Source organism: Macrotis lagotis, chromosome 1, assembly GCF_037893015.1.
Source record: "Macrotis lagotis isolate mMagLag1 chromosome 1, bilby.v1.9.chrom.fasta, whole genome shotgun sequence".
Lineage (NCBI taxonomy): Eukaryota > Metazoa > Chordata > Mammalia > Peramelemorphia > Peramelidae > Macrotis > Macrotis lagotis.
The window spans coordinates 893,208,584-893,221,942 of record NC_133658.1 but is presented as its reverse complement, the minus strand read 5'-3'; the positions used below and the strand labels follow the sequence as shown (position 1 = coordinate 893,221,942).

Genomic DNA, 13,359 nt, shown 5'->3' with positions numbered 1-13,359 from the left:
CCCCAAAATTTTCATAGTTAAGATTAATTGCATGACTGCCAGGATACCAATGCTAATTTAGTAATATATGCCACTTTAGCAACTAATTAGAAATCTTTTATTACATGAACCACTGAATGAAGTGGTTTTATCAAAGCCAGATCAGGAAGAAAACAGGCTCAGAAAAGTTTTCAGCTGTTGTTTTGAAGAGGGGGGGAAAAAACAAACCAAAAGCAGAAGCATTTTTAGGATAGTCTCAAAAACAGCTGAGAAATAAAAAGTATTTCAATGGTAATGTGATAAAGAGTCTCTTCCACTGGGTTAAAGGACATCATCACTAAGTTTGACTGCTAAAAGCAGGTGTAAGACTGGAGATTTTCATTAAATAAAATATAAACACTGACTGTCCCAGACTTGACTGGGTCACAAAGTCCTTGCCATAGTCATGTCTGTCAGCATAGGACTTCAAAAACTTTCTCAAGTATATATTGCTCAATAAAATATTATGTTCCAAATGACAAATTTATGTTAGTTCTTATTCCAAATGTCACATTTATACATTTTTATTCATGTGGTATGACAGTAGATATTCACAGACTAGAGAAAAAACTAACATCAAGTCAATTATGCTTTTCTTTCTTTAACAGAATCAAATTTCTACAAAACGCACAAGAATAAAGTACTCATTTTAATACAAAAGGTTACTCCTTTCTCCACATCTTTTCAAAAGAACAAGACTACTCCAGTATAATCTCTGAGAAACCACAATGAAATATCTTCAAATTGGAAAAATCTAATAGTTTTATAATTAATGCCACCCTAATTTCTAAATACTGAAAATTGTATATCACTAAGCATTTAAATAATTTATAAGACACCTAGCAAACTGATAAAAAAAAAACTTTCCCTTTTTTTAAATTATAATTTTCCAATAGTATAAAACCTTATTTAGATTACAAACCCAGAAAGTGAGACCATCAAGGAAGGAGTTAAGCTGAGCCTTACCTTTCTACTACATCTAAGCCAAAAAGATGCTAGTGAGAAGTTTAAGATGCTAGTGAGAAATTTAACCTACTTAAGGGAGTTGTTATTAAGGATCTTAATATTAACACATTATCTGATACAAATTGTTATTTTTGTTGTTCGGTCATGTCCATTTCATAACTCCATTTTGGGGTTTTCTAAGCAAAGATCTGGAATGGTTTGATTTTTCTTCTTCCAGCTCATTTTAGAGATGAGAAAACAGGGTTAAGTGACTTGCTCATTGTTCATCCTTCCTTCTTGAAGAGAACCAATGACATTACAAAGGAGATAAAAATATCTGAAGTCACATTTGAACTCCAAGAATAAGTCTTCCTAATTTCAAGCCCAGTGCTCTATCTCCTGCACCTTCTTACTAACCCATCTGATGCAAAAGGATGCTACTCATTAAAAGTTTTACTTATTCAATTAGACAGGTCTTTCAAAATTCCTACTTTGAAACAATACATTAGTTGTTAGTTTCACTTGTGATGTATGTTGAAAATAATAAAAATTACCTTTGAAGACATTTTATCATTAAAATTTTTAGTAATAAGTAACAAAGATTTCTTTAACTGGGGAGATTTTTAATATAGTAAATACTAAATACACTTACTAAATATATACTAAAATATATTAAGTGAAGAAACAAATACTACAAATACTACATGAAAATGAAAAAAAGACACCATTCTTCTATCTAGGTTACTAGTGCATTGAAGAAAAAAAGCCACTTTTAGAGACGTTACCAGAGAGTCTGAGTGACTCCTCCTCAGAACACAGAGAGACCTTCCATAATCTGGTTCCAAGCTCAGACCCCCCCAATGATCATTACTGTTTCTACAGCTTGTCATCTCACAACAACTACTCTTGGATAAGAGGAAGTCTAGTTAAGTCACCTGCCTAGGGACACACTGCTAAAAAGCATCTTAAGGCTACATTTGATCTCAGGTTTTCCTGGCTCCCAGGACCAGCCCCATCTACTCCCCATCCCACTTCTGTTGGTCTGCAGATGGTCCACAACTAAGTCATGTAGCCCTGATACTTCTGTTCATGCCCTTCCCCCTCCTTCTGTTAGACCCTTTCTTCTCTCCTTATCTACATCCCACTGATCTTTCAAGGTTAAACTCAACTTTCCACTTTTTTGAGTGAATCAAAAAAAAAAGAAAGATGGAGTGACCTTTCCCAAGAACACAAAAAGTTCTCCCTTCTCTGATCCCCATAACCTTTCTCCCATTCATATGGCCCTTATCATTCAATATTCTGTTTTTTGAATAAACCTTGCCCTCATCTGCAGGTTCTAGACAGTAGACTCTGAACTCAAGGGCAGCCTATGGGCAGCTAATCCTTTGCATCTTCCACCACACTTATACCTCACACTTAATAAATAGTAATTAATTGAGTTCTTTGACTTTGGATTGGCTTTCACCAGAGGGCATTTGCTATCCATGTTCTAAGCTCCTATTTTGTTTCAAGATTCCTACAATTCTTTCTGAGGGGCTAGGTGGCACCATAGTGCATAAAGAACCAGGCCTGAAGTCAAGAAAATTCATCATTCTGACTTCAAATCCAGCTTCAGACATTTACTAGCTATATGGCTCTAGGCAAGTTATTTCACCTTATTTGGCTCAGTTTCCTCATTTGTAAAATGAGCTGGAGGATGAAATGGCAAGCCACTCCAATGTCTCTGCCAAGAAAACCTCAAATGGGCTCACAGTCAGACATGACTGAAATGACTAAATAACAAAACAACTCTAGCTCAATAAACTAAGTTAACATTAAAACCTCTAGAGAGAGTTTACCTTTCCACACAAAGTATATATGCCTAATGATACCTATTAGTTAGTTTGTTACTAATATGCATATGTGATCAGTCGGTGTCTGGCTCTTTGTGATCCCATTTTAAAGGGTTTTCTTGGTAAAGATCCTGGAATGGTTTGCTAGTGCCTTGTCCTATAGATCCATTTAGTCAGACAATCAATGTTAACTTACCTAAGCTCACACAGTTACATGCAAAGTGTCTAAGGGTGAATTCGAACTCAAGTCTTCCTGGCTCAAGGCTCAGGGCTCTAGCCACTGAGCCATCAACTGCCTCACTGTGTATACTAACTACATCATTGTTGAAAACCACCAGTTGAGGTGAGGTTGAAATTACCTAACACAATAAGTACAAATCAGTTTATCTTGTACGTACTGTATTTTAATTGCTATGGATACAAGACACAGAACATTCAATATAAACAACTCGTAAGCATATTGTTTCCTTCATGCTATACATGAAAATGGAGCACATTCTCTGGTTTTTGTTTATTCTGGTCTTGAAATCAGAGCCCCAAGGCTGAACCAATATCAGGTGGCTATTTGGGCCTAAAAAATGATAAGCATGACTATTGCCAGCTGGGGGTTATAGGAAAAACTCAAGCCACAGATCTGTAAAGTGTGGGCAGAAAGTATCTTGAACCCCTCCCTCCACATGATCCCTGATCTTGACAAGCCTCCCCCTTAACTCCCTTCTCAAACATTCTCCAATAATCTGTTTTAGCTGGTGATGGATTTGGAGCCCTACAGAAGTAAAACAGAGATACTTGCAGGATTCAACCAGCTGTCTGAAACAAGTGAATTTAGCAACCTGTTTTACAGCTGCAGAGAAAACTTATCCCCACACAGATGCCAACTTGGCAAAAGCTTAATGAGATCCTGCAGGGTCATTCTGAGTTCCAATGCCTAGCAGTAAATACTCACCGCCCCCACGGGCACGTGCAGCTACAACCCCAAATCCAGCCTGCAGCCCTTCAGGGTTGGGCCTACTTAGGTTCAGAATCTATCCATCTTCAGGGAATTTAAGTTTAACAACTGGGTCATTTCCCCTTGTGGAGAGCAGACGCTAGTGAAAGGGTTTATGCATTTCCCACCTCATAAAGAAAAGGAAGTGTTGATGGGAAGAAGAAAATTAAGAGCATATTCACCTGATAACCAAATATGTCACAAATAACAAATTCCACAATTTGGGACCTTTTGTGGAATGTGTTCCTGCCGCATAAAACTGCTTTCACAAGATTAAAAAGCATTAGGGGCGGCTAGGTGGCGTAGTGGATAAAGCACCGGCCCTGGAGTCAGGAGTACCTGGGTTCAAATCCGGTCTCAGACACTTAATAATTACCTAGCCGTATGGCCTTGGGCAAGCCACTTAATTCCATTTGCCTTGCAAAAAAAAAAAAATCTAAAATAAAAAAAACCATTAGCAACAGCTTCCATCCCTTCCCTATTGTACACACAGAGGTGTGCTGTACACAACTCCAGAGGTGCAACACAATTTCGAAGCACAAATCACAAAAACACATTTTTAAGTAATTTACTGTGATGATAACAACTGCTGAGATTACCCTTAGAAGGACATAAAGAGGGGGTGGCTAGGTGGCACAGTGGATAAAGCACCGGCCTTGGAGTCAGGAGTACCTGGGTTCAAATCTGGTCTCAGACACTTAATAATTACCTAGCTGTGTGGCCTTGGGCAAGCCACTTAACCCCATTTGCCTTGCAAAAACCTAAAAAATAAAAAATAAAAAAAAATAAAGAGGAACTGGACTGACAGCAAGTACTCTAAGGACATTCAATAAAAGTTCACTCAACTGAATTGGAAAAACTGCCTTTATCTACCTGAATGTGTTTTGATCATTTGATTGGTGTTGATTAAAATTAATCACTTTAAAATTGTGGGCTTGTGCAAAAATATTCAGATGATAATATCCCAATCATCTCTTCCTGGAATATATGGCAGAGGTCATGGAACTTATAGCACTAATATATTTAAAAGCTTACCAATTCTTGCCAAACAAGTAAGCTATGATCTAGAAATCTTCAAATTTAGAAATTTTAGAAAATTTAGAAAATCGTTAGCCTAAGCTGCTTAATTGTGGCCAAATTTATTTAATATAAATATTCAAATGAAGTTAGTGCATTCATTCTTATTCAGGACTATCAATGCCCTTTAGGACTATGCATGGTCAGCCAAATGTTCCTGAGGTACTCCATGATCATCTCAAGGTGTTGAAGGAAATCTATGTAACAAATACTATACTCTCTTCTTGAACTAATCAGCATTTACTGTTAATCTATTTCTTTGAAAATAAAAATCCCTAGTATACCAATGTTTGTCGATCTAGCAAAAAGAATTAGGTGATCAATTAAAATTAAGAGCTATAGAAAAATTCAGAAAATATAAACTCAGGATACCATGGCTTTAAAACTTTCAATCTATTTTAGGAGCAAGTGGATAGACAGTAACATTTGATACATGAAGAATATTCATGACTTCATGCTTACATGAAATTCAGTTGTGTTGAGAATGTGACGCCCATCTGGACTCCAACATGAAGCTACCAGTCCTGCAGAGCCTTCATCGATCTTACAGTGCCATTCAGGCTGCTCTAAGGACCAGATCTAGATTCATTCAAGAGAGACAGAGAATGAAAAACTGAATAGTCTACAAAAATTTATCTCCTCAAAGAACCAAAAAAATAGGAAAAGGAGGAAGTGATCATCAAAAAAAAACACACATCACAGATTTCAGGAAATCTATAATCATCTGCTATCATGAAGGACTGGCGCTGGATTCCACTACAAAAGTAAACCATAATTCTTGGTGATTAAATCTACTTTTATTTAACATTTAATGAATTAATAACCCTGAATGGAAGGCATCCCTGATAGCTCATTCACAACTAAACTTCAAGTCTCTAACAAGTGGCTGCAAATAAGGTTTTTCAAAAATATATACCATCCAGGGATATATACCATACAGACCAAAGTATACTATTTACATCTTTTTAAATTTGTTCTTTGCTTATTCCTTCTGATGGTTTCTCCCTTTTTGTTCTGATTCTTCTTTTATAGCATGACTAATATAAAAAATATATGTAACACAATTGTATATATATAACTTATATGAGATGACTAGCTCTCCTAGGGTGGAGGGAGGGAAGGGTAAGAGGTAGAAAACTTTACAAAACCAAATGGTGAAAATCATCTTTACACATAACTGGAAAAATAAATTATAAAAAAGAAAGTGAAAAACAACAACAACAAAAAAGAAAAATCAATATACAGATATATATACTACTCAAAGTGCTACTAATGATTTATAAATATTTATACTTCACCTGATTTCATCTATATATTTTTCTATTTGTTTATATTATATCCACATGCATGTTATGTTGCATATATGTACAAATGCACATGTGTATATGTATATGTGTACATTTTATCCTAGCTTTGAAAAAAAAGCTATCATATGAGCTCTAAAATATAGACTTTATTTCCAATCAAACTGTCAAATTTATTCTGGCATAGATAGACTTGACCAACACTGCTTTTCCAAAATAAATGACTGGGAAAGTTTCAAAATCCCAATGGAGCACACAGGCCTGGATAAAATCACACTTACCTGTACCAGCCCTCGTTTGTACATAGCACACAAGATAAAGAGAGAGTCTGCTGACCACTCTAGGTGTTGGATCTGGTCCAGGCATGTGTACAGCTGAAGGACTTGGAGAGTGCTCACATCTCGAACTACTAATCGGTACTGGATACATGAAGCCTAAATATGAAAAAGATTAAGCTTAATAAACTACATACCAAAGTAATAAATGTCTTAAAAGGCCAAGACTTTTGTAGAGGGTAAATTGGTCTCCTGAACTATTTAATGTCTTATACAATGCTATTTTATGTCTTGGTTTTTTACTTTTTTTGGGGGGGGGAGTTTTTACATTTATTTTAAGCTATGCAAACCACTGAAAAGATAGCAATGTTTAAACAAAAGAAAAAGGGAAAAACTAGGAGAAAATAATTCCTGTAACACAGATTTGAAAATTACTTTAGAGGAGAGCATCTTTAACAACTCACAGCCTCAATATATATCTTGTACTTGGCATATACAAGAAATAGCCTAGTGTAATAAATTTAACAATGAACCAGGAAGGAGAGACCATTCCTGGTCCTCCCATTGTTTGTCTTTCAAACAATTTAAAAATAATGATAGGAATCTCCCTCACGAGACTGTTAAAAGAAGGATCTAATAAAAATGAGAAACTATTCCTAAGTTCCAGGAAGAATGCTGAATAGGCAGCATATACTCAATTTTTGTATAACTGAAATTGTGAATTTAAAATATTACACAAATATTCATACCTTTGCCTTAAACAATATCTAATACAAAATTAGTTATTATGTTTAGTGACCAATGTTCCTTTCTTAAATATCTGTTTTTATCTGTATATTTATATAGGCTATATCTAAAAAGAAACAATTTCTTCATGCCTCAGTTCATAAACCACAAAATAAATGGTTAACATCCCCTCTTCCGATGTCCTTTACAGATGCTTAAAAAAATGGAATGGGGGTCAGCTAGGTGGCACAGTGGATAGAGCACTGGCCCTGGAGTCAGGAGGACCTGAGTTCAAATATGACCTCAGACACTTAATAACTGCCTAGATGTGTGACATTGGGCAAGTCATTTAATCCCATTGAGCTAAAATATAAAAAAAAATTTTTTAATGGAATAGATAACTGTAAATCAGCTTGAGCTCCTCACTCAAAAGAAAGGCATTTAGATATCATACTCAATAAATAATTTAATTTGGGGGAATTCTACTATTCAAAGACAGTATGTAATGAGTTTACAATAACACAAAAATAAGGTTTATTACTCTTACATAAGTGACAATCTTTTACCATTTTTAGTCATTTGCAATGAGAGGTATCTTGGAGTATTTGACAAGTGCTGGATTTCAAAGCTGATATAAGGTCTAGTTCCATCTCTAGCACTAGCTGTTGGGCCCATGAACAAGATATTTAACCTGACTTTTGCTTTAGGCAACTCTCAAATTATGTTATAGCAGAATTGCTATAAGGAGTTTCTTTACATGACAGTTCAAAACCAATAAAATTACAAAGTTCTGGAAGTAAGAATGTGAAAATGTTTCATTCGTGTTCTCAATAGAATCTAGTGCATTAGAACCTCATCATTAAAGTTCTATGAAAACATAAACCGTTCATTCCATATTTTTTTAAGGTTTTTGTAAGGCAAATGGAGTTCAGTGGCTTGCCCAAGGCCACACAGCTAGGTAATTATTAAATGCCTGAGGTCAAATTTGAACTCAGGTCCTCCTGACTCCAGGGCCAGTGCTCTATCCACTGTGCCACCTAGCTGCCCCTGTTCATTCCATATTTATTGGACATCTGTATCTGTGCCATATCAACACACTTATAAGAGATTTGGATATTCTCCCCAAAAGAGTCTGTCTGAGACAATACACCCACCTGGCCTTGCATCCAGTTGTACAGTATATGGCTGTTCATTTGTTTTCTTTCATACATCAAGGTAAATCGTATATTTGTTCATAGTACAAATTAAAAACGTTAAGTGATAACAAAGAAGAAATGAATAGAGGTGGACTTAGGCTATGTTTACCCATAGTAGAAAAACTCCATTATGGTTAATAATGGAAATTATGACATGGAATTTTAGCTTAAAGATAAATATACTTCAACTTAAAATACTTTTCATAAAATATTTCAAAGTTTTTATTGTATAGCCTGCATTAAATGTTGAAAAAAACTGGGAGGGGGGGGAGTAACTAGGTAGTGTAGTGAATAGAGTCAGGAAGACCTGAGTTCAAATCCATCCTCAGACCATCAATAAATACCTAGCTGTGGACCTTGGACAAGTTACTTAACCCCCTCGCCTTGCAAAAATAAAACAAAAACACAACAAAACTAGAAACTATTAATAGTTGAGATTGAAATTTATTTAAGAGCAATTGCATTACTGACTTACTCTAAATAAAGCTGAATTTTTAAGAGCATGTTAAAAATAATGTCCACTAAAGATTTTTTCAAGATGCATCACACCTATCAGTAACAATTTCTAGTTAGAAATATTTACACTGGGGCAGCTAGGTGGCGCAGTGGATAGAGCACTGGTCCTGAAGTCAAGAGTACCTGAATTCAAATATGGCCTCAGAAGCTTAATAATGACCTAGCTGTGTGGCCTTGGGCAAGCCACTTAACCCCATTGCCTTGCCAAAAAAAAAAAAGAAAGAAAGAAATATTTACATACACAATACTGTCTCTGTAGCCCACAGGAAAAGTCAGCTAAATACATGTGGACAAATACATTTACATATATATCTTCAAGACTCAGATTATTCTGAAACATTTATGTTACATGAACCCTAGCTTTTAAAAAATCTGAGTGTTCCATTAGTATATTTTAACTAAGCATCTTGGAAAAACAAGAGAAAAACTGCTATTATTCATTCTTTCCTTATGACAGATTTTTGTTAAATCAACATCTGAAAAATATACATTATAAATTCAGCTTTTTAGAAGGTATTTCAAACTGGGAATCTGCAACCATTTTTTTCAAGCACAAAGTTGGGGCAGATCCTTCAGGAGTATTAAAGTATTAACCTGAAAGACAAATCTTCCATCTAATGTTTTAACTAAACATCAAAAATAGTAATGGCAAGAGTAATTTGGCAAGAGTGACAAAATTAGGCAAGCATCTGTTATCTCTCTTTACATAAATTACATGTCATAGATGACACTGAATTTTAGTCACTTCGTTATACCAACTGTATTCATTACACCATCTCAACCCACAAACCACAAGCAAACAGAAAACCCTTAAGGGTTAGTTTCTAAGGTAGAATTTGACTAACATCTGAATGCTAAATTTTCTGCAATTTTAAAACAAAACAAAAAAAAAACAAAGAGAAAAATATAAATTCATTAAGTTAAAGCTGTCTGAATCCAGACTAGACAAAACATGTCTGTACAGTGAGGTCAAAGTTGTTGAGTTAGCACCAATGACCATACAATAAATTTTTGTGTGAATTTTTGGATTAAGACAGGTAATGTCTCAATATTAGGTTGGTTTTCTTTTTATTGCTCCAAAGATATTACACAATATTAATAGCAGATGTCCAAAGCTAAATTTTGGATCCAGGACAGAATGTTACAATATAAACACAAGATCTGTAATCCCTAGAATGAAAAGTTTAAATCCCAGGCATCCAAGAAACTATTTTTCCCCACCAGGTTGAGAATTAAGCTATTTAAATCATTTACTTTGAATGTTCCTGTATATTGAAAGAAGGGCTAAGGAAAATAAAGTGATCAAATGTTACACTTAGTAAAAGTGAACTGAAAGAAACTAGTTCTTGGGGCAGCTAGGTGGTGTGCAAAAACCAAAAAAGAAAAAAAAAAAGAAACCAGTTCTTACAACCTCTTAGTGACAAAAGAACTAGATTCCACTGGCTTTGATCACAGATAAACTGCAGGTCAACCATCATCCCTATTGTGGGGAACATTTTTTAAATTATTTGTATCATTTTATAAAATTATTTTAATAAAAACAGGTTAAGCATTTTAGAAAAACTGTTGAGTCAAGAAATTTTTTCCTCTTGTCACAAGTCATATGACAAAACAAGGAGTCATCTGAGTGGTAATGCCTGAATTCTGTTATTAATTCAAATGACCTAAGGTTATCCTTATTCTACTCAACTCATAGAGAAGAGAGATAATTTGAGCCTACACTTGCAAAGGTTTTTTTTTTTTTAGGTTTTTGCAAGGTGATGGGGTTAAGTGGCTTACCCAAGGCCACACAGCTAGGTAATTATTAAGTGTCTGAGGCCGGATTTGAACTCAGGTACTCCTGACTCCAGGACTGGTGCTTTATCCACTGCATCACCTAGCCGCCCCCCCCACACTTGCAAAGTTTTTGCTTTTAATTAATATTTACCAGATAATATGATGTTATTATCTATGTTAGTGTTTTGTAAGACTTATTACACTAAGAGCTCAGTAGGGAAGACATCACGTCTAATGTAAACTATGCAACTCCAGAGCTCAGTTCTAGACCAAATAAGCACTTAACACAGGGATGCTCTGGAATAAAAGGGGGGGGGGAAGGATGAGGCCTTAGGGATCACCTGGCCCAAGATCATAGATTTAAAGTAATCTAGTCCAACCCCTTCATTTCACACAGAAAGAAACTGAGGTCCAGAACCAGATCTAACCTAGGCCCTTTGATTCTGATCCAGCACTCTTTCTACTACACCAAGGTACATCTAATCAAAACCCCTCAGCTTACAGGGGGCAAATGAAGCCAGGAGAAGTATCAGACTGGCCCAAGGTCACACATCAGGTCAGGGGCATTAAAAACCAGGTTGTAGTTCAGGATCTGGAAGGACTCATCTGAAACTGACAGTGCGACCAGCCATGACTGGAGGCCACAGACAACTCACCAGGAATTTGCCATTGGGAGAGAATTTGCTGAGTTGATTTGAGAGCTTAAACACTTCAGAAAAATTCATAACTGATGCAAGTGCCGAAGTTGGCCAATAGACCAAGGTGCCCAGAGCCCAAGAGATCTGGAAGGCAAAGGCAGCGAAGCTTCTTCGGGCTGTAGAGGAGATGGAGCCAGCAGCCCCTTGGAAGAGCACCCAACGGCAGAGGGGGCCTCACACAATCTGAAAAGGACAGGGCCAGGACTCAAACACAGGACATTGATTTGACTCATCTCTTCTCTTTTCTCTCCCTCCCTTCTTTCATCTCTCCCAATCTCTATCTCTTTTTGTCTCCTTATCTGTTTTCTATCTCTGAATCTCCTTTTTCTTTTGGATCTGATGAGCTTAGGGGGAGGTCACAGAGAAAAAGCAAGCGGGGAGTCGGCTGTCTGAAGGAGACATCCCGAAGGGACCAGTGGGTTCACACCATACAGGGAGATGTCTAGCTACAACGGAGCGACGCAGAGACAATGGGACGGAGTAATCAAGGGTTGAGGTGGAGGGACTGAAGGAGAGAGAAGGGCTGGCCCAGTGCCATCCCCTGAGAGTCTTCAGAGCCCCCTTTCCCGGTCACAAAGACCCACCACCTACAAGGAAAGCCAAGCATACAGAAAGCCCTGAGTCAGTCTCACCCCAGCTGGCATTAACAGCCAGTCAGTCAACTAGCACTTTTTAAGCATCTCCTACGTCTGCGGCACTGTGCCAAGTACTAGAGAGATTTAAAAAAAAAAAGGGCGAGGGCGAGGGCGAGGGCGGACCAGCCTGGCCCTCGAGCGGCTGCCGAGCTAAAGGGAGAGAGAACCCACAAACAAATACAAACAGAATACGGATGGCATCCACTGGAGGTGAGGGGTACAGAGCAAGTCCTGGGGGAGGGAATCCCGGAGAGCTTTGCGGCCTCAGCTCTGGGAGATGCCATCTGTCAGAGGCGGGCACAGCTGGCGTGACCCAGCGGGCGCCCGCGACGCAGGGCTCCTCGTGGGCAGGGGCCGCCTTGGGCCGCGGGGTCCCGGGCCCGGCCTCGTGCTGCTGCCAACTGCTGAGCGGGGCTCAAAGCCGCCGGGGACCCTGGCGTTTCTCTCAAACGCGAATAAAGATCCGGAAGATGTCCCCGGGAGAGGGGAAGGGCCGTCCACAGCGTCACACGGACAAGGGCCCTGGGGAGAGAAGGTGCAGGTGTCTCCTTGCAGACAGACAGACGCCTTTTCCCTTCCCCTCTCCCTATCGCTTCCTCCTTTTCTCTCTCCTCCGTCTCATCTCTTTTGCCTTCGTCTCTCCCTCATTTTTGTCTCCTTTTATCTTTTTATCTCCCATTTCTGCGTCTCCCAGCTTTGCCCAGACTCTCTCTCTTCTCCGTCCCGTCTCTCTGCCACTGCCCCGCCCGTCCGTCTGTCTCTCTTTTCGGCCTCCCCTCCCCCCTCGTGCCAGGTCCCTAGTCTCGGGGCCGGGCCCGGGGGAGGACGGGAGCCCTCACCGGTGCCCGCGCCGCCGCCTCCTCGCCCCCCGCTCCTGGGCCTCCCGCGCCGCCGCCGCCGCCGCCGCCGCCGCCGCCGCCGCCTCCCCGGCCCTCGGGCCGCGCCGCTCCCGCAGCTACGCCAACCGACCGCGGGCTGGCAGCGGGCCGGAAGCGAGGGAAGGCGGGAAATCGCCGGCAGCCTATCAGAGGCGGCTGCCTGCCGAATGGCATTGTGGGGGGTGTAGTTTTCACCGCCCGTTCCCCTTCCCTCGAGGGAGGCGGGAGAGTGAGGGCGGGGCGGGGCGGAGCCGGAATGCAATGAATGGGAAGAAGGCCCACGGGCTGTTTGGATGGGACCCACCTCGGGCACGCGCTACCCACGCGCTCCACCCCACTCCAGGCCCAATGAATGAATGAATGAATGAATGAATGGATGGATGGATGGATGGATGGATGGATGGATGGATGGATGGATGGATGGATGGATGGATGGATGGATGGATGGATGGATGGATGGATGGATGGCTGGCTGGCTACTGACTTAAGCGCCGA

At 39.3% G+C, this 13,359-nt stretch overlaps 1 protein-coding gene across 5 annotated transcripts in view; it reads right to left on the bottom strand.

Moving 5' to 3' along the window:
• WRAP73 (WD repeat containing, antisense to TP73) overlaps nucleotides 1–12,906 on the bottom strand; it is a 36,841-nt gene extending 23,935 nt beyond the window's left edge. For 2 of the 5 annotated variants that reach the window (XM_074218659.1, XM_074218660.1), the window contains exons 1-3: nucleotides 11,310–12,142; nucleotides 6,446–6,598; nucleotides 5,323–5,439 (exon numbers count right to left, since the gene is read on the bottom strand). In XM_074218659.1, the coding sequence (XP_074074760.1) occupies nucleotides 5,323–5,439; nucleotides 6,446–6,598; nucleotides 11,310–11,378 (339 nt within the window). In that variant the 5' untranslated portion in view covers nucleotides 11,379–12,142. Of the gene's footprint in view, nucleotides 1–5,322; nucleotides 5,440–6,445; nucleotides 6,599–11,309; nucleotides 12,143–12,171; nucleotides 12,313–12,825 lie in introns of those variants that run through there. The other 3 variants (XM_074218657.1, XM_074218656.1, XM_074218658.1) reach the window with 3 other exon arrangements.
• Nucleotides 12,907–13,359: the final 453 nt, after the last annotated feature.